Source organism: Pipistrellus hanaki (genome assembly GCF_964339955.1).
Source record: "Pipistrellus hanaki genome assembly, chromosome: 5".
Lineage (NCBI taxonomy): Eukaryota > Metazoa > Chordata > Mammalia > Chiroptera > Vespertilionidae > Pipistrellus > Pipistrellus hanaki.
In genome coordinates this window covers 87,363,526-87,385,831 of record NC_140507.1, presented here as the reverse complement: position 1 = coordinate 87,385,831, position 22,306 = coordinate 87,363,526, and the positions used below count along the sequence as shown (strand labels likewise).

General features: G+C 42.0%; 1 protein-coding gene across 2 annotated transcripts in view; it reads left to right on the top strand.

Annotated features, from left to right (window-relative positions):
• Positions 1-22,306, top strand: part of EBF2 (EBF transcription factor 2) — a 205,178-nt gene that overhangs the window by 159,631 nt on the left and 23,241 nt on the right. For both annotated transcript variants that reach the window (XM_084884829.1, XM_084884828.1), the window contains exon 11: positions 145-271. In XM_084884829.1, coding sequence (XP_084740955.1) covers positions 145-271 — 127 coding nt within the window. The remainder of the gene's footprint in view (positions 1-144; positions 272-22,306) is intronic.

Here is a 22,306-nt window from a genome sequence, read left to right as displayed (position 1 = left end):
ACAGGGTATTCAGAGTGTTAGGGATGCTGTGACTATGCCAGTTTGCCCTGGTGGGAGTAGTCATGAGAGATTCTCAGGTTCTCAGTATTGTTGGTGATAACTTCTATAATAGGTGTTTCATTTCCATGCCTGTTCATTCCTCAGCTCATCACTCCTCATGCCATCAGAGTGCAGACTCCTCCTCGGCACATCCCTGGAGTGGTGGAAGTGACTCTGTCTTATAAATCCAAGCAGTTCTGCAAAGGAGCTCCAGGGAGGTTCATTTACACAGGTGAGTGAGAAAATGATTCCAAAGTGTACTGGCACCTGGTTCTCCTTTGGTCTAATTCCCAGTCTCTCTACTTTTTCATCATTCTAAACTTACTAGGTCTTTCTGCTTGTGTGGGAAGACTGGACTGGGTGAAAGGCATTGAATGGGGAAGAATAGACTTGATTCTAAATTTGTATTATATTTAAGCAGTTTCTGTAGAGTTTGGGAGATGTCAGAGCAGCTCATCTCACAGGTACCTCCTTATAAATTTAACTCTGCTGGAACTTTGCTAGGATAGACCTTTATTCAAGCAACCAGACAAAAAATTAGACAACGTTGCTGGGTATAACTAATTTTCTTGAAAAGAATTCAAGAGAGTTGGCCATTGATGCTGTAGAAGGATTCAAATTGTTTTAAATTTTATGAAAGTATAAGTTACCTATTATATATCTCAATATTTGTTGAATATCTACCTTGTACCTACAACCTTTTGTAAGTGTAAGGTACAGGGACATAGAATACATGGTCCTTACTGTACTGAGAGTTTAGAGGAGGCAATGGTATATTACACAGAACAGCTAGAGAATTAGAATATTCAAAATGCATGGTATTTTCAATGAATGGAATATGAGTTCCAAGAAAAGAGAGTTTAGATGGACTAGAGTAGGGGGATGACATATTAAGGGGGAAATGGACATTTGTAAGGATGGGAGGGTTTATATAGGCAAAGAGAAGTTTCAGCGATGGGAAACTCATGTGCAAAGGTCCAGAGCAGGGGTCTTCAAACTACTGCCCTCGGGCCACATGCGGCCCGCAGAGGAGTCTGATCCGGCTCGCCAGGTTTTTTGGGCAGTGAGCGCAGCCGAGGTGTTACAGTAGGAATTAGTAGTTCATATAGTCCGGCCCTCCAGCTCTCTGAGGGACCGTGATCTGGCCCCCACTTTAAAAAGTTTGACGACCCCTGGTCCAGAGGGTAAGGTGAGCAGGCAGCAATGTATTTGGGTAGACCTAAAACCAGTAGTTAGTTTAGATGACCTAGGCACAGGAAGAAGGGAAACAAAAAAAATAGCTTAAAAGCCCTGTATGGTACAAGAATAATAAAATTCATAGAGATGGAAAGTTGAATGATGGTTTTAGAGGTTGAGGGTAGGGAGAATGGTAGTTATTGTTTAATGGGTACAGAATTTCAGTTTTGCAAGGTGAAAAGAGTTCTAAAGATGGGCTGAACAACAAAATGTGAGTGTGTTTAACACTATTGAACTATACACTTAGAAATGGTTTAAGATAACAAATTGTGTTATATTTTCCCATATAATAAATTTTACCATAATTTGGAAAAAAGCTTTGATTCGGAGTTCGGACTTGATTTGACAAGTTATAAAATGACATTGAGACGCATGCAAGAAAAAGTAACTCAAAAGTGCTTTCTTAGGATATATGAGTGTGGTTGAAATAAAGACTGATTTAGGTGTGTGTGTGGGGGGCGGGGGGGAGGCAAGGATCGGGGACGGCAGCAAAGGAGACCTAGAGAAACTGAAACCAGGATATTATACTTTGAAAGAGAAAATGGGGGTATAAAGAAAGAAATATATAAACCAAGAAAATACATCAGATATATTATGACTTTCTAATAATATCATTTTATAGTTTATTCTCTCCTTTGGACTCAGCCTCTATTCTGGTCTGAGTATCATTGTCTGTTTAGATGTCAATGAGGAGTAGGTGGAAGAGGGCTGGAGGAGATGGCCACAGAAGGGAATGTAAATACAGGATGGAAGAAGTCTAGATGGGGCCTCTGGAGAACTAATGTGTATGGCTCAGGAGGGGTGTGTGAAGGAGAATAAGCAGAAGTAGTCAGTGGGGTAGGAGAATACCAGGATCATGTGCGGTCCCTCAAGTCTGGTGAGGAATGGGTCTCACTCCAGGACGCTTTCCACATATAGAGCTCCAGCACCTCTATTTTCCCTGGCATGGATGACAGGTTAGGTCTGAGAGGAGATGAATAAGACTAATACCAATCATGATGCAACTAATCTTCAACTCTCTTCTGGAGTAACAAATAATCTCTATACTCAGTGGGGCTACAGACATCTGGAGCCAAGTGGTATGTGTACATGCATATATATCTATGTGTGTGTGCAAGCATGTGTGTGTATATACATATGTTAACTTACTCTGAAAATAGGGGTTCTCACCCTTGCCTTCACTTTAAATCACTGATGCCCAGGATGGACCCTGACCAAATAGATTTAAATCTCTAAAGGTAGGACCCAGGTATCAGTGTAATCATCAGTGTTTGTTGACCAAACATCAGCTCCAAATTATGTTCAAGTCACAAAATCAATCATATCAGTATGCCTCTAACAGCTCAGTTCTAGAAGTGGGGGGAGAATAGGTACTTGTAGATTATAATAATTAGGTTGAGTTCCATAAGAGATGTAAAAGCAAAATGGGTTGTTGGAGCACTGAGCAGGGAGTAGTTGACTTTGGGGAACCATTGAAGGCTGTTCAGAGGAAGTGACAATAGAGTGACATTTCAAAAGCAAAGTAGGAACTTACCAGGCAGAAGAGTTTGTGGAAACAGTGCTTGGTAAAAGAGGAGTCCACATAACCATGAAAATAGTAGATGTTATGCTACATGTAAAATTCAAAGAATCATAGAGATAAGGAGACATTGAAGATCATCTGGTAAAACGCCCTCTTTTGCAGTTGAGAAAAGTGAGGTTCAGGGAGAAATGAATTGCCCACAATTGTCCATTATATTCCAGGTGTAGTCAGAACAAGGACCCAGGTGTCTTCCCATCCCATCTGCAGGGTCTCTTATTTAGCATACTAGAGGCCCAGTGCGCACACACACACACACACAAAAATCATTCACTGGGGGGAGGGGAGGGGTAATCCCTCAGCCCAGCCTGCCCTTCTACAGTCCAGAAGCCCTCAGGGGGTGTTCTACTGATGGCTTCCCTCTGTGGGAGGTGACCAGGCTGATCAGGGGAAAGTGCTGCCTCCATCATCCCACTGCTGCTGCCACTGCCGGCCTTCGCAGCTGCCAAGGTGTTTTCATCAACAGGAAGTCCAGTCCCTTCACCATGAAAAAAATGACAAACATTTTCAAGATGTCTCTTCCATAGGATATGACCTTCCTTTTCTTTCTTTCTTTCTTTCTTTCTTTCTTTCTTTCTTTCTTTCTTTCTTTCTTTCTTTCTTTCTTTCTTTCTTTCTTCTTTCTCACTTGAGTGTATTTTTCCATTGGTTTTTAGAGAATGTGAAAAGACAGAAACATCAATGCGAGAGGGACACTTCAATTGGTTGCTTCCTGCATGAGCCCTTACCTGGGCCCTGGCCAGAGAGGAGCCTGCAACCTAGGTACATGCCCTTGACCAGAATCGAACCCAGACTCTGCGGCCCGCAGGCCGAGGCTCTATCCACTGAGCCAAACCAGCTAGGGCAGCGTATGACATTTCTTAGCCCCTCTTGCAGAAGACCTTCATTTTTACCTCCAGGAGTGAGGTGGAAAAACCCTAGATCACCTTCTTGGATTCCTATTATGCAAGCTACCAAGAATACTGCGAATGGCATAGCCAATGAACGATCAGAAAAGGTGTTTCCTCTGCAGCTCACCCACAGAGGCAGGACTGGCAGGCCCTCTTCTCTCTGGGCCTGCACTAACTGAGAGAGAGAGAGAGAGAGAGAAAGAGAGAGAGAGAGAGAGAGAGAGAGAGATATTTGACAACCATATATATATATTGTGTTTTCAAAGAGCTCTCTTTTCCTAATGAGTCATTAATGACTATGAAATAAATAGCCCCGGAGCACAGGCACTAGGCTCAGCACTGTGCTCTGTGCTGGGGATACTGCAGATGGTTCTTGCTTCCTCAGTGTCACATGTTGCAATGTAAAGGTGGACTGCTCATGCTCTAGAGTCACACCGCCTGCACGCACAGCTTAACTTGCCTCTAACCAGTTTGCAAATCTTGGGTGACATAAACTCTTAGTTTCTCACATATCAAATGGGCTACCTACCTCTCAGAGCTGTGGTGAGGATAGTAATAGGAACAGTGATGTGCTGGTAAAAGTTTAACAACCAGGTCTCTAGGTTCAAGGTGAGGGTGGGGGAAACATTGGTTTGTAGCATTTGTTGGTTTCCATGGTGCAAATATTCTCCCCATGGCTCATTTCAAGCTATCAATATGACATCAGCCAGCTCACAACATTCCTGTAAATTTAACACCCTGCCCTCATAAGTCAGTCTAGAACGCCTCTGCATGGAAGGCATTTGGGATAGAGAGCAATTAGATCTTATTATTCAAAATGTGTTTATTATTCATATTATTCTTGTTATTTCTATTAGTCTTAACATCATGGAGACTGATGACTGAGAAGTTACAGGTGCTATGAGGATTAAAAGTTGTATAGGATGCTATGGATATATGCCAGGGAAGTTGAACCTTCTTGAACTGAGATGGCAGGGAAGGCTAAGAACAGTCCAAACACAGAAAACAGTACATGCAAAGGTCCTGGGGTAGAAAAGAACGTGGGATATAGTTGATGGCCACTATGAACAGGGCAGAGAGAATGAGTTAAAGAGAAGTTGGTTTCAAGCTGGAAGCGAGGGTTTGGGCTGCTTGTTTGGTCCTACCCCTAATGCACACTAAGGATGTTTTCAATCCGTATGAAAAAACAAGGAGACACTGGAGTATTTTAAAGCTGGGGAATCTGTGATCAGATTTGCCTTTTTAAAGATTATTCTGGCTGCAGTGTAGAGAATGGTGTGGAAGTCAGGGAGGATTCAGGGAGGTCAGTTGGAGGCCAGTGTGGTGGCCCCGGCCAGAAATGATGGCAGCTTGGACCAGCATGCTGGTCGTGGGGACAAGCTGAAGTGGATGAAATTTAGGAGGTAGCATTGACGGGACTTGATGATTGATTGGATAGGGTAAAGGTTGGGGAAGGGAGGGGAGGGGAAGACTCTCAGGTTTCAGGTTTGAAAAATTGGGTGGGTATAGTTTAGAAAGTGACTTTTAAAAAGGTATAAAGTGCTAAAGGGAGTTCAGGGGAAGGACAAAATCCTTCCAGCTGGCGGGGAGGTGGGGAGATTTAATATTGTAAAGATGTCAATTAGTGAATACATTTCACACAATGCCAATCAAAGTACCCACAAAATGTTTGGGGAAACTTTACAAAAGTTCACCAAGGTGCTAAAATAGAACCTCTCATTTTGAAAAATGAGAGGGCTTTGCCCTACCAAACATTAAAACCGATGTTAAGTTTCAGTAATTAAAAGAATACGGGACTTTGCAAGAACATAAAGAAATGTCACGCAACAGAAGAGGACAGTTAGAAATAAATAGGTTGTAGCCCTGGTTGGGAGGCTCAATTGATTGGTGAGTTTGATTCCCTCTCAGGGCACATACCTAGGTTTTGAGTTTGGGCATGTGCGGGAGGCAAGCAATCGATGTTTCTCTCTCATATTGATGTTTCTTCTCTCTTTCTATCTCCTTCCCTCGTTCCCTCCCTCCCTTTCTTTCTCTCTAAAAATCAATAAAAGCATATCCTCCTGTGAGGATTTAAATAAATAAATAGTTTGTGTATACATGGATGATGTAAATACTTAAGTATCTGTATAGGTGAGGAGCCATCTCATGTCCACGTGGAATGTTCAACAAATGGCAACTGGTCAAGCATTGAAAAACAGATACCTAATTTCATATCATAACCGAAACATATGTGAATTAAATAATTTCAACAAAAAATGTAGACATTTCAAACAATTATTATAAACTTGAGCCCTGCCAATCTTGTATAGAAACCATCAATCATAAAGTTGTCATTACAAAAAAGAAAACTTTAAGTAAAAAAGGAACAAATTAGGAAACTATTTGTTATATATGACATATGGTTTTACATATAAAAAGATTCAATCATTTGTTCAGCGAAAGTTTATTTTATGCCTACTGTTTTTCAATCACTATGTTGTATATGCATTGTGGATAAAGGGGTGAATGTTAGCTATCTTATAAATTAAGGAGAAAAAGAAAAATACCTTAAATTAAGAGCTAGCAAAGAATATCAGAAGTTATGTCAGGAAGGAATACAATTAAGCAACAACATATTTTTAAAATATCCCAACCACATTAATAATCAAATAAATGCAAATTAAGCAACTACATGATAACAGTTTTCCCCTAGCAAGTTGCCAAATATTTTTTTAACAAATAAAAATTCCCATGTTGGCAAAATTAGGAGTGGAAACTTTCTAACACTACCGTAGGGTAGTGACTCCAGGAGAGTACCCTTTTGGCACGAACCTTAAAAATGCATGTGCCCCTTGACCTCACATTCTACTTTCAGGAACAAATACTAAGGAAACAAACAAGTCTTCCTGAAGGCTGTTTACTGAAGCACAGATTATAGTAGTGAAGAATTGAAAGCATCCTTAGTGTTCTTTAGGGGACTTATTAAATAAATAATAGAACATCATTTCACTGAAACACTTTTGGACATTAAAAGTAAAGCTGTGGATGGATATTTAGTTACATGAAAGATGTCTATGATATAGGGGTGTGTGTGTGTGTGTGTGTGTGTGTATGTGTATGTGTTTTCAAAAATCTTAAAAACTGTATACATAGCAGGGTTCAATTCTTATATATAGGAAGAAATAGTTGTGTAAAAACCCAAGAAGGGTATGGAAGCCTGTATACCAGGATGTTAACAGTAATGGGCTTTGGGTATTAGCATTATTTACTTTTTTTCCCCCATTTTGCTTACTTATGCAATCGAGCCTTGAACAAGGTGGGGGTTAGGGGCACAGACCCTAACACTGTTGAAAATCTGCATAAAACTTCTGACTCCCCAAAACTTTAGTCACCTCTCAGTACCTGTGATTCCAGGACAACTGTGGATACCAAACATCCAGGATGCTCAAGCCCCTTAGGTAAACTAGAGGCCCAGTGCATGAATTCATGCACAGGTGAGGTCTCTTGGCCTGGCTGGCAATCAGAGCCGATGGGAGTGCTTCTCTGTAGTGGGGAGGGACCGAGGGAGGTTGGCCCCAGCAGCAAACTAACCAATGGCGAATTCCACAAGGAATCAGGCTCCCTCCTCCCTCCTGTCTGGGTCTGGGGTGCAGGTGAACCAGATTTGGGGCTGTCAGTGCACATCCAGCTGGTTATCCGGTAGTTCTGGTCATTCCAGTCATTCAGTCATAATGATTGCTTAGACTTTATATATATATATATATATATATATATATATATATATATATATATATATATATATATAACAATGTATACAGCTGGCCCTCTGCACCCACCAATTCCCAGCCAGATACAAAGAACACATTTTCAGCCAGGGAAGCAGTGGGGCTTCTTCCAGAAGACAGCTTTGGGAAGGAAGGACCTGAGGGGCAGTTAGGGGTGAAAAGCGTGGGAGACAATAGCATGTTCTCTCACAATCAGGGAAGAAAACAGAAATACACTGTTCAGGATGGCTCTGGAGGCTGCCACTGTCTCTAAAATCTTCCACCTTGAGGTTGCTGGGCCCAATGCAGTGCAGGCTGGTGGAGACAAGTGGCTGATGTTGTCCATCGAGGGATTCAGACTCCACAGGAGATGGATTGGTGGCCTCTTGTCTTGCCTGCCCAACAAGCAGCCACCGATGTGGAAAGCTAATTTACAACCTGTTGTGGATCTTAGTCCAGCGGCGAGTTAGGCAGTGACTTCTCAGCTGACTGAAGATGGGGGCTGTTCTACTCAGAGCTGAGGCCTACCCCAGCGAACCTGGAGAGCCACAGCCTCTTCCCTGGGAGGTGACAGAGCCTCTCAGGGCTCCAGGCAGCCTGGCCTCTTGAGCTCCCCCCCCCCCCCGCCCCTTCTGGGCCTCTTGGGAGATCAATGCCCCTGAGCTCACATCCAGTGCTTAGCTACAGAATAGTGCATCGGAGACCACCCTGGGCCCAGGCAAATTCTCAGTTCTGGTGGGGAGGTGGGAAATAGAATCTGGATTCCAGAGGAAAATAACTTAAAGCCTGGATCACTGCAGTGGGAACAGAGTTAGCAGGAGGGCGGAGGGATTGGGTGGAGGGTTTGAGGGGGGTTAAGAGGAGACAACTGGACCCAGCCAGAGACCTGCTTTTAGATGCTAGCCAGGCCATTGATGGCTTGTTTTTTGTCAAGTCCCCTCACCTCTCCGAGCCTCTTTTTCTTCCTCTGCCAAGCTCTGATACTAATCAAACTATTACCCAGAGGTGTTTCCCTATGAGAATCATGCTTGGCCCTATTCCAGATATACCGAATCATACTCTCCTGGGGGGCTCCAGAATCTGTATTTCAAACAAAGAAATGAGTTTGGGAAACTTGAACCCTGCTCACCAGGCTGGTGTAGAGATGTTCTGGCATGTAGAGTGCTCTGCAACATGGGGAAGTTCTGGTGAGACTGAGTCATTGTACCATGAACACAATAGGTCTTAGGTGGAACTTCCTAGAAGGAGACTCAAAAAGTAGGAGGTGGGTAAAGAGCCTCTGGAGTACCTCCTCTTTTTCAGCCCCAACCTTACCACAAACATCCTAAGTCCATGGTCCAAACATTGGTGGTTCCTGTATCCAAGGACATACACCATAATAAACCCAAGCCTATTAGATGTAACCTCCAGGTATAATGAGCCAAAATGCAGTAATCAGCTCCCAATGGTTGTTGCTGCCAAGAACAGCATAAACAACATCAGGGCTCTGAAAAACAACATATTTTCTTCAGACACCTGACTGCAGGTCTGTTTTCCTCTGAGCATGATTTGCTAAGTGCAGCTTGCTGCTGCAGAATTGGAGATCCACGGGAGAACATGGCTCAACAGGCAAGGGCCAGTTTCCTCTGGCTGGGGCTTAGGGGCAGAAGGTTCTCTCCTCCCCTCACAGACTCTTCCACCGAGAACGGGCAGTGCAGAAAATAGTCCTACTAGGGACACCTAATGGGGCCATGGTTACTGGCTGGGCTGGGACTTCTCGGCTGCTTGAGAGACTATAGAGCACGGCTTTTGGAGGTGGCATTGCTTTGCCTATAATTGTGAAATCTGCACCTTTCTCCACAAAGACCTACCCAAAATCAAACTGCCTGAGCTGATGGATGGCAGGTCACTGAGGATGTATGTGTCCATGGGCACAGTTGCTCCTATGGTTCTTTGCATAATCCGGGCTAAACATTTGTCTGCTGGTTAAGAAGTCTCCCACCAGTCCTGTCATTAGACCGAACTAGGAAGGCCCAAACTGGTGACAGTAACTCAGTAATCACATCTGTCATCTTTTAAGCATGTAGGGCCAGGCCTTATGAGTTCCGGTAATCACCACCTTCCCCCCATCATGCTGGTTCTATTGGTATCTTAATGTTATAGATGCGACTCCTACTGCCCAAGGTCACCACGCTAGGTCCAGTTCTAGCTGTCTTCTTCCAAAATTGCACTCTTAACCATGAACCTGTGCTGCTTACCAATACCATGCAAACATTGGAGAAACTATGCCAAGGCCATGTGTTTGGCTTCATGTGGTTTGGCTTCATACTTGCAAATGCCAATGGCCTGGGCTCCCTGGCCGCTACTCTGCGGAAGTGCATGGGGGACAGGCCTGGCGAGGGAGCTGAGGGGCGCAAGGGATGCTTCATGCTGCCCTGGAGCTCAGGTCGCAGAGTGGGAGCCTATGAAGGGCTTCACGTTCCTTAGAGATTGCCCTGTCCATGGATAACTGGAGCTGCAGAAGGCAAAAGAGTACAGATTTCACTTTGTTACTAAACTTGGGGCAGACAACAGTGATGACACCATTCAGAGGCCTGTGTTTGCATCCCAACTTTCTGGCAAATCCCTTAAATATTCTTTGCCTAAATTTTCTAACCTAAAACAGGAACATGTTTATTTTATGAGGAGATGAAATTATAGAGCTATGCATATGTGTGTATATAAATAGAAGCAGAATTCACCACTGTGACTCGTTGGCAGAGGAACACAGTTTCAGGCAAGTTCTAGGTGGCTTCCTCCCTCACTGCTGTCTGATCATGGCGGGGGGTGGGAGGGTAGTGAGGGGGCCTTTTTGCATGTCTTTTCTGTAAAAGGTGAATTCTTCTTTGTTTTTTTGTTTGTTTTAATCCTCACCCAAGGATATTTTTTCCATTGATTTTTAGAGAGAGTGGACGAGAGAGGGAAAGACAGAGAGAAATAGCGATGTGACAGAAACATATCAAGTGGTTGCCTCCTGCACATGCCCTGACCAGAGCCTGGTCTGGGGAGGAGCCTGCAACTGAGGTACCTGCCCTTGACTGGAATAGAGCCCAGGATTCTTTGGTCTGCAGGCCGATGCTTTATTCACTGAGCCAAACTAACTAAGGCTGAATTCTATTTGAAAGGCCTGCCACATGATGCCCTTAGATATCTGGATCTAGGTTAGAAAGCAGATTTTTGTTCGTTTTGTTTTTTAATTTATTTTTAAATCACAGTTGATGCACAATATTATATTCATTTCAGGTGTATAACCTAGTGGTTAGATGTTTCTATACCTTTTGAAGTGATCCATCCAATAAGTCTAGTATTCATCTGACAACATAGACAATTATTACCCTATTATTGACTCTATCTCCTATGCAGTACTTACCGTGTTTCCCCAAAAATAAGACATCCTCCGAAAATAAGACCTACTTACAGGTTTCCTTCTGAGTGAAATATAAGGCATCCCCCGAAAATAAGGCCCCCCTAGGCTCTGTCTCAGAATGAAAATTAATTTACTGTAAACTTTGTGAAACCTAAACTGCAAGAAGTTGTGACTTGGGTGAAGAATTCCTGGGAGAAAATCACTGACAGTTGCATTGCAAATGCACTGTGAGCAGGCTACCTTGACAAGAAGTACTGATTTAAAGACAGTGCTATTGCTAAACATGAGAGATTTGGTCCACTGATTCTAAAAGAAATGGAGTCACAAGAAATTCACCAGGAAATTCAGGAATTGGATTGTTATGATGATATTCCAGAAGATAATGACATGATTGTCATTGAATAAATGAGTAAATTCTTGATACTGTAGGATTCACAGTTTGTCTGGTTTGTGTTGACAACTACCATACTACCATACCACATACAGGTAATAAATTTCCTTTATTTTCATTTAACAATAAATGTGTACCATATTCTTCTTCATGGAAAAGTAAGACATCCCCTGAAAATAAGACCTAGTGCATCTTTGGGAGCAAAAATTAATATAAGACATTGTCTAATTTTCGGGGAAACAGGGTAGAAATCAGGGTTTGAAGGTGACCTAAAAGGCCAGCGCAGCCTGAGAACTTTGGATCTGAGGTGGGTGAAGGGAAGCGCGTTTTCAAGGGAGGACGAAGCAGCAGAGGAGACCCGAGACCCGCCAGCCCAGCCGGCCAGGTGCACACAGAGGACCTGCTTCCAGGGCATGCGGCTGAGCTTAGAAGTTGGCAAATACCCTGGCCAATCCAGACACCCCGAGAAACCAAAGAACTCCATAGCCCCTCCCACAGAACACCTCTCATCTTTCCCTTTAGCACAAACAAATGCATTTGATTACCCGCCCCCCTTTTCATTATGGGGAGAAAGTGTTAATCAAAGAGAAAATGGCCAAGAACGGCAGGGCAGCAGTTGGGAGGAGAAATGAGAGGCCTAGATTTTTCCCAATCCCCTGAACAGCCTCACCCCCAGGGTTCGGCGTGAGGTGTGGGGTCCCTCTTTCATAAAGTTGCTGTTGCACGAAACAGATGTGCAAGCTGATGGGAAATGTTAATGGCCCATCCACCTCACATTACCTCTTTTCCTTATACCGTTATCCTGGAACACAGTCCATTTAAGATACGAATCTGAATTTTAGTTAAAAATGCCCAATTCAGACATCAAAATCTGGCCCGAGTACAACTGTTCCCTGTTCACAGTGGAAACAGGTTGAGCCAATGGCCCTCCTGGTAGCCAGTATTTTCCTGGAGCCGCCTCCACCCCAGCTCTGGTGAAATCCAGAGCTGCCAGTCAGCTGAGTCTGAGGAGTGATATCTCCGTTGGTGGCCCCAGAATAGGGGCTGCTGTTTCACCGGAGACGTCTCAGCCCCTTAATGGCCCGGTGTTCTCAGTTATAATATTCTAAATACACATTATGGAGCGCACGAGCATATTCATAACTGCTCCGTTGTGGCATTTAGATTTATCCTTGAAATTTATCTTTAATTTTTACAGTTGTCTCCTTAACCATGTATATTACTCCCTTCTTCAAACAACCTGTCTTGCTGCTGCAGTGTTTTCTGGAAACCGAGGCGTAATTAAATATTAAATTAATATTTCATTTAAAATTAAATATCAAAGGCTTCTGTCTAATCTTTCACTTGTGCACGGCTGTTCTCGCCTCATGTTCTCGGTCCTGTACCCACAAAGCAGGCTCCCACCTCTTAATCATGCGTTCCCATATTATCTTTGTCCTTTTCTTTCTTTAATTGGTGACACTGAACTGTTGCTACCTAGAAACGAACAGATGTAGGGAGATTTTTTAATGTATCAAAGGTTACAGACAACTTTATTCAACAGCTTAATGACTCCAGCCCCACCCATCTCCACTCCACAAAGAAGAATTTCACTGCATCAAGCAAATAACGGTCTTGGAATCACATAACGCAACAACTTCCAAGGGATTTTAGAGGCCATTTAGTCCAATATTTTGTCTTTGCAAAGAAATGAAGCAAAGTCCCCCTGGCCTGGTCATAGGTCAGGGCCTAGAACTAAAACAGAGCCCAGGCTGTGCTGACTTTATCTCCACCACACCATCAAATGCTATATATATATATATATATATATATATATATATATATATATATATATATGAATGACTTGGGAGAATTAAAATGTTAATTGAATGTAGCCTTTAAAAATTTTTTGTTGATTTCAGAGAGGAAGGGAGAGGGAGAGAGAGAGATAGAAACACCAAAGATGAGAGAGAATCATTGATCAGCTGCCTCCTACACATATCCTACTGGGCATGTGCCCTGAATGGAAATGGAACCGTGACCTCTTGGTTTATAGATAAACGCTCAACTGCTGAGACTTGCCAGGCGGGTGAATGTAGCATTTGAATGTTGGACACATGAAGAGTAGGGAAGGGTGTTTTTTCACACCTCCCAGTCCTGACAGCATTGACCATCTTTGTCCACATAGAAAGGTGTTTCTGATGAGGGTTTTCTCCTCTGCTTGCATGTCAATGTTCATCTTCTGATTTGGTGCTTATGTGGCAGTCACAGATTTTAGTTTTTTTAAGCAAGCTTCCCCCCACTCCCCATTGCTTTCTTAATCCTTAGAGAAGGCTGTGATTTAACATGGAACTGGAGAGATCCCATAGTTCTGTGGGCTAGAGTCCTCAGGAGTCACTGGGCCCTTGCACTTCCAATAGGAGTGAGGATCCCTTGCGGCAGATGAATGCACATGTGTACACACACACATCTAGGCTCAATCTTTCTAGACTTTTATGGGTCTCTTGATGGCAGCCACAAACTCCACGGCAACTCTAGGCTCCAGTTGGAGGCTGCTTAAGAAAACTGAATCCTAGGTCCACATCCCAGATTGGCAGCCAAGTGAGCACCCCATCAGTTTAGTTGTCTCCTCTCAAATTTCTGAAAAATAACTCCATCAGTCCTAGATGTTGCCATCTTGATGATCAGTACTCTTATTGCTCAAGGGTATAAGTACCTCCTGCCTGCAGTGCAAATGCTGTCTTTGTCGGGGTTGATCAGGACTCTAACAATGAGTCCCCTTTCCACGTTTCCCAGTGCCCCCTATATTTTGGGGAAACAGAAGTGAAGACAAAAGCTAGAGTAAGCATTATTTGTTATCTGTGCCTCCTCTTAAGGAAATGAAAAATAGCATATAGGATTTATACATCTCACCAGCCCTTTGGGAAAATTAATATTGAGTGCCAGCCAGCTTTTATGATTATTTTTAAATGAGTGGTTCCCAGTAGATATTTTTAGTTAAGTACTATTTACTTATAAAGTAAACTCTTCACACATTGCTCATCGTCTACATCTATTTGTTGGGTCCAAGATATGTAAGTAACCTTATATCTTATACCCACAATCAAATGAGAAATGACACATAAGATCCAGGCTCTCAGGAGAAATATTATGAAATCTCAAGGTATTGATGAAAGTTTTTCCAAGGCTGATCCAAATGGGATTTAGATTCCGTGGCAGTTGAAATGTGTATTATTAAACTCCTTAAGCAAACCCGAATGACTCCCAGTGGAGGATTAAGACATTCTATGTATAGCAAAGACGAAATTCTCATGTCTGAGTTTTCTCTATTGAATTCCCCCTTGATTACCTCCTGTAATATTTAACTTCATTCCATGCCATAATTATTTAATAAAAGGTAAATATAAATTATATTTCGGTGGGGATGTGACCTTTTACCTTAATGTTATGTTACTGAAGAAAGACATAGATAAATAGAGCCTAAAGATTGAAGTGTATTTTTAATTTACTCTGTTTTTGCCTTGCCAGCATTTCTCTGTGTCCCTGTCAGCCAGGAGGTGGGCAGGCCTCACAGCCCCCGCATGCCACGTGGTGTGAGAGGTTGTAAATTCACTCTGATGATGGCGGTTAATGATCTGGTTGGCCCTCAGAGACCATCTTGGTGCTGGTCGTGGGCACCTCAGTAGCTAATTGAGGTTTACTTGCCTCACACCAGACCTGGAAAGAGAGAACACCAGGGAGGTGGGGGTTGGGGGGGGAGCAGAATCAAGATGAGGCAGAATCCATAGGATACAGAAACAACTGGCCAGTTGGAAAGTCAGTGTAAGTAAAACTTACTGTCCAACCTCGAGGTGAACACTTGAAACATCAACTGACTTTTCCTCTTATGGTTTGGTGTTGACTAAACAGTTTTGACTTCTGATTTTTTACTTCCAACGTGCATTTGATTAAATGGCATTGTGTGTGTGTGTGTGTGTGTGTGTGTGTGTGTGTACACATGTGTAACTATTCTCTGTCCATATAGATGACAGTGTGTTTTATTGCAGTGTTTTTCATCTTGGATACACACATAACCCATACCACAGCTGGCACCTATGAAGTCTGGCAGAACCCACCAAACCAAACCAAACAAACAAAATAAAACAAAACACTCAGCCTAAGAAACAGATGGGTGTGCCTAATCCACACATTCGGTTTAAAACGAACTGCTGACCCAGTGTGGTCAAGATAGTCTTCTATTTCTGATTTAGGTGGGGGATGGGGAGGGGTGGGCAAGACAAACCAGACCTCCCCCCATGCTCTCTCTAATAGGAGAGAGCAGTGGGTACAAATGTGGGGTAAGTTCTATGAAAGGGGACCCGGCCTCTCCATCCCACCTCTGCGTACTGATGAGAGCCCAGCTTCAGAGAAAGCCTCTGTGGGCAGAGAATGGACTGAGGAACAAGAGGAGTGGAGCCCTGGTGGTCGCTAGAGCTCCAGCGGGAGGGGTGAGGTCCAGCCCGGGAGAGTAGCCATGCAAGTGGGAAGGAAGGGACAAGGGCAGTAATGGAGAGAGTGGGTGGCATAGGGGGAGCTGGGGGAGGGAGGGCTAGTTTTTCTATTGTGTGGTCAGTCCCTTACTTTATGGTGAGCACATGGTGAGGACACCCATATCCATAATTTGCGTTCTCTCCCTATAGGAAATCAGCACCTTAGGTAACGAAACGGTGCCTGTTTGACAAGAGACCAGGCAGTGATTGATTTAGAGCATTTTGTCACCAGGTCTGTTCGCCCTTAGCGCGGGGCAGCTGTTTGTGCTTACTGATTGATCCCAAATGGAGCCTCGTCCCACAGCGGCAGGGAAGTCAGGCACCCAGGCTCCCTCTCCAGGTCTGCGGGGCTTTATGGGAGCCGTGGAGGAAGCATGGGGGGTGTAGGCGTGGGGGACAGGAAACAGAGGGTGGCTTGGCCACTTTGCAACACTTTCTCTGCTCTCACCAGCTCTGGTCCAGTAGCTGAGTACAGAGGGGTGGCCTTTGGCCCAGGGGCTGCTGCAGCGCCTGGCTGGGGCTTGGAACAACACCTCCAGCTGCACAGCAGGAAAAGTTAGGAGCACGGGCCCTGGACTAGAGAACCTGGGGTACAGATTCCACCTCCACTGCCTGGCACTGCATTTAAAATGGGGATGCAGCCCACGCCTTGAGGTTGTCATGAGGGTAAATGAGCTAATGTGTGTAAAAGGCTTGGTATAGTGCAGGTACCATGGTAAGACTTCGGTAAATTCTAACCGTGTTAATAACGGTTTTTATGATCAAATATTACTGCCACTAAAAACATTGTTATTAAAGAAAAAGACTGCAAAAATTGCTGTTTTTTATAATGCTAAGTGATGAAAACACGTTTACAGAATGATTCCGATTACACATCCAGGTCTTCTGGCATGTGTTTCTGGGAAAGATGGTAATGAGAATGCAAATATAGAAGATGATATTTTCAATAAAACGTAACAATAAGGGGAGTAGTATTCAGGTTTGAAGACAGGTTGTATGATCAGCATGCCAGAAGTACATGCCACAGCACTGGTGGTGCCCACGGGGCTGTGTCGGCGGATGTGTGAAAACTGACTCATCCTTTTCCTCCGGGAAAAGGAGAGCAGGGCCTAGAAGTGACAGAGTAAGAAGGCCTGACCAAGCCTCCTGGGTCTCTGCTGTCCCCACCTCAAGCCAGGGACGCGAGCAGAGACTGGGAGAGTAGACTCAACAAGCTGCCCCAGAGAAGTTACCCTTTATGTGTGTGGAAGACAGAAACTCTCTTATTTCAAGGGCTCAGACAGATTTCAACTCTTATTTTTACTGATACAAACTGACTGTGGGAGAATTGAATCAATGAAGAACACAAGAGTGGAAAGGTTATGGTATCACAAAAGTACTGGACATGCCCTAGCCAGTTTGGCTCAGTGGATAGAGCATCTGCCTGTGGACTTAGGGTCCCAGGTTCGATTCCGGTCAAGGGCATGTACCTTGGTTGCAGGCACATCCCCAGTGGAGGGTGTGCAGGAGGCAGCTGATCGATGTTTCTCTTCCATCGATGTTTCTAGCTCTCTTTCCCTCTCCCTTCTTCTCTGTGGAAAATTAATAAAATGTATTTTGGAAAAAAAAAAGTACTGGGCAGCAGAACTGCAGTGAAATACAGAGTATTTAAGTTATTGTTAATATGACTATGAAGCTTAATGTAAATATGAAAATTAATGTCTAAAAGATACTGACCATCCAAAGTTTAATAACAATAATAGTAGAAAACAAAAAAGACATAAAAATAAAGAGAATGAGGTAAAGAAATTAAAGATAACAAAAATCTTTACATGTAAAGATGCTCAACAGACTCAAGTAATTAGAAAAAATAAAATATTTTTTAAGAACTCTAAAGATATTGGTTTAAATTAAAATAGAATGTGTATCTTCCTAATCACTAGAGGAAAAAATATATATGAAAAACTATTAGAAAGACAGGGAAATGTGGCAGGATAAATTTATAGTAGCATTTATGTATAAAACTAGGAGCCCAGTGCACAAAATTTCAGGTTCCCACCCACCCTGCCTTGACACCAGAACCTCTCAACCCAGAGCTCCAGCATGCATGGCCCAGCCCCTCACCTCTCTGGCCTTATCCACCGCTGCAAGCCCCGCCCTCAGTCCCTACAGTTGCCTTCGGCTGGTCCCGCCTTCTCTGGGTGCCTCCCCACTTCCACCCTGTCTCCAGATATAGGTGGGCAGCAGGGTACTCTGAGTGCGAGCCCTGGGTGGCAAAGGACTGGTGAGGGGGGCACTACAGGCTGCCACCCCAGCCACCACTGGATGGTCCTGCCTCCTCTGGGAGCCTCCCCGTTTCTGCCCCATCTCCGGAGCAACGCCCCGCCACCCACTCACGCACCTATGTGCAGGCAGCCTCCTCTGATTGGTTGTGACATTGCCAAGTAACAGACAATTTGCATATTCCTCTATTATTATATAGGATGTGTTACATAATGTGATCGAAAGATGTATTAAATATGCCAAAACCGGTTTGGCTCAGTGGATAGAGCGTAGGTCTGTGAACTGAAAGGTCCCAGGTTCGATTCTGGTCAAGGGCATGTACATTAGTTGTGGGCACACTCCCCCGGTGGGGGGTGTGCAGGAGGCAACTAGTCGATGTATCTCTCTCATCGATGTATCTCTCTCATCGATGTTTCTAGCTCTCTATCCCTCTCCCTTCCTCTCTGTGAATAATCAATAAAATATATTTTTTTAAATATAATATATATATTTTTAAAAATATAAATAATACAGTTGAATCATTAGCCACAGAACACAAATTAATATATATTAATTCATAAAACACTTAATAAATTCCAAAACACAGATATTCTCTAAGCCAGCTTTTTAAAACCCAATCCAATTAACTAGAATAAATAATTAACAATTGAATACCTAACCACCTAGAAATTTAAGGTATTCTCTTAGAAACAAAAGGAAGATAAAATCAGAAATATGGCTATTAAGAAAGTTACAACAAAGAGATGGGGGACAATCAGAAATAGAGGATTTGAATTTTACACCAATTATTATTGTAGAATCAACGCTAGAACATTTAAAATATTGATGACATGCATGATTTTCCTTAAAAAATACAATGGTAATGAGATACCAAGAAATTGGCAAGCTGATGGACAATTTACCGAGAATCCCTTGGGCTTGTGGTATCTTGAGTGGGAGGATTCTAGGGGACATCCAAGTGGAAATTTCCAGTCCGTGGTTGGAATAGATAGGCTGAATCTCAGGCAAGTGATCTGCACTGGACATAAAGATTTGTGATAGTCAGCATGTGGCTTGACCTGGAAAGCCTAGGGCACTGATGAAGCTTGAGCAGGAGTTGTGTAGCTGAGCCGAAGACTATCTTGGCAACTGTGGTGAAGAGCATCCCATCTGCAAGACACTGAGGAAGAGCAGTCATGTAAGCAGGCCGAGGTAGCATCGCTAAAGACGTAGAGTGACACTGGGCAGTGCGTATCAGGAAAGCCCCTGGGTTGCAGTATTTCTAGTGTCAAATGCTAGTTTGAGTTTAAGATAAGAATGGAAAAGTGCCTCTTGGTTTGGCTAAAATGTTATTCGGTGACTGACAGAGCAATTTCACTGGGGTTCTTCAAACTTTTGGTCAACAAGTAATATCCATGCTATAAAAGTTTTATGGAGCATACGATAAAATATAGAAAGCTTTCCAATTTACTGTTCAAAGCTGGTATAAAATAAAAATCAGTCAGAGGCTGGATAGCACCATGAACACAATCCCAGTTATTGATATAGACACAAATTCCCAGTAACAATAATAATAACTGACATTTGTTGACAATATGTGTCAGGCACCATTCTCAGTAATTTAATTGATTTAATATTCACACCAATAGTCTTAGGAAAATATTAACAAATTGAATCCAGAAATATACTAAATAAATTATATACCACACTCATGAATAAACATTTAATTGAAGAAATATCAGGAGAACATTATATGATTGTAACTTTCTGAAATTTCAGTAAGTTCTGATAAAATCTTTTATCAAAGCATGCTAACTAATATCTGTCTTAAATAACCAATACCACATTTGGTGGTGAAACATTAGTGTCATTTAGAGGACAGCAAGCAAAAATATCCACCCTATCCTGGTTTTTAGACACTATTTGGGAAGTTTTAGACAACACAAGAATGGGATTAAAATAATTAAATGGGATCAATATGTCCATCAATAGGAGACAAAATGGTTATAACATATAGATGCTATTAACGTACAAGTTAAGAATGAAAAAAAATAATGTACAAGTTAAGAATGAAAAATAACAGATGGCTACAATTAGTTAAGTTTTTTTACATGCCAAGGACTGTGCTGGGGCATCATACAAATTGTTTCATTTAATTTTGATGGCAAACTCGTAAGATAAATTATAAACAGAAGCTCACCAAAACTACTGGTCAAGATCTGAAGCTGATTCACTTTTTGAAAAATATGTTTTTTTCATTTATTTTAGAGAAGAAGGGAGAGGGAGAGAGACATAGAAATACCAAAGATGGGAGAGAATCATTGAATGGCTGCCTCCTACACACTGGGGATTGAGCTTGCAACCCAGGCATGTGCCCTGACCAGGAATCAAACCATAACCTCCTGGTTTACATGTAGACGCTCAACCACTGAGCCACCACAGCTGGGCATAGAGCTGATTCTATTAGTGACTGTACCACATATTGCCACACTACTCTCATAGACACTGCCTACACAGACATATAAAAACCTAAAGTGCTTTTAGGTTCTAGGAAAACTGTTAGCAATTGTGGTTGAGAGGGTAATCATAGTCATAATAAAAAACAACAAAAAGTGAAATACATAGCAAAAAACAAGAGTGAGCAACAAAAAACTTACTACCTATATGATAAACAATGCACATTTTATTGTTGGTCCTAAAAAAGAACTCTTATATGTATGAATATGTAAACACAAGCACACATTGTGTGTGTGTGTGTGTGTGTGTGTGTGTGTGTGTACTTGCCAGATTTGGAGTTGGGATGGTCTATGATCTACATATAAAATCTAAGAACACATTGGGATATGTGATTGTAACATAGTGACAGTCAGAGTGTTAAAAATATTAATTTAAAAGTGTTTTTACAAGTTAAAAAAAAAAGACTAATCCCCAATAGAAAAGAGAGCAGAAATTATTAATAAGTAGTTCATAAGAGAAGAAATTAAAATCAAGTACAGAAAAAAAATTTCAACTTCACTGATGAATAAACAAATGTAAGTTAAAATGATGACATGCATTGCTGAAGAGAGTATAAATTTTTAGTCTTCTGAGGAGTGATTAACATTATGTGTGAAAGCCCTTAATATAATGATGAATTTTGGTCAAGTAATTCTAATTCTTGAAATTTTCCAATTGAAATAATTAAAGCTATGCGCAAAGAATAATTATTGCTCTGATTTTTATAATAGTGAGAAATTAGGATCAGGTTAAATGCAAACATTAGGAAACTATTTAAATAAATTATAGACTGTATAGTGAAAATACACAGGGATATTAAATAATGTTATAAAAGATTATTTAATAACCTGGGGAAAAGTTTGCTATATTGTTAAATGGATAAAAGTAGGTTATATACCTGTGTGAATAGTATGTCTCTGAATAATTTTAAGTATGTTTGTGTTAAATCTGGAAGGATATAAGCAACCTACATCATTTCTAAACTGATGAGGTTATGAGAGATTTTATTTTTACTTCGATACTCAAAATTGTTTGTTTTTTTAAATAAGAGCTGTGGTTTTGCTGGAGTAATAGCAACAAATACTCATAAAACATATGCAGAAAGGGAGGTTAAAAAGGAACTGTGTTTACTGCTGCCTAACGGGAGTGCAGGTGATTAATGCTTTATTTTTGGTATCTTTTTTCTTTACTTGTATTATGCATTAATTTCAAAACCACAAAATTTAAACCACAAACTTAAAACTTAAAGAAAGAAGGGAAGAAGTGTAAAGGAATCTACTTCAAAAACTGTAGCATACGCCCTAACCGATTTGGCTCAGTAAAGAGTGTCAACCTGCGGACCGAAGGGTCCCAGGTTTGATTCCGGTCAAGGGCATGTATCTTGGTTACATCCCCTGTGGGGAGTGTGCAGGGGGCAGCTGATCGATGTTTCTCTCTCATTGATGTTTCTAACTCTCTATCCCTCTCCCTCCCTCTCTGTAAAAAAATCAGTTAAAAATATATATTTTAAAAAACTGTAACATAGTAGAAATGCTGAAATACGTCATCCTTTCACTCATTTATTCACTTACAGTGGTGCCTTACACAACGAACTCAATTTGTTCCAGGAGCAAGCTTGTTATGCGAAAAGTTCGTTATGTGAAACGCGTTTTCCCATAACAATACATGTTAAAAAAAATAATTCGTTCTGTAGCATAAAATATGCTAAGATGACATATTTTTATTTAGATACATCTAAAAACATAATTTTTTTTTAAAAAAAACACACATTTTTTTAATTTTAAGACAGACTAAGTAG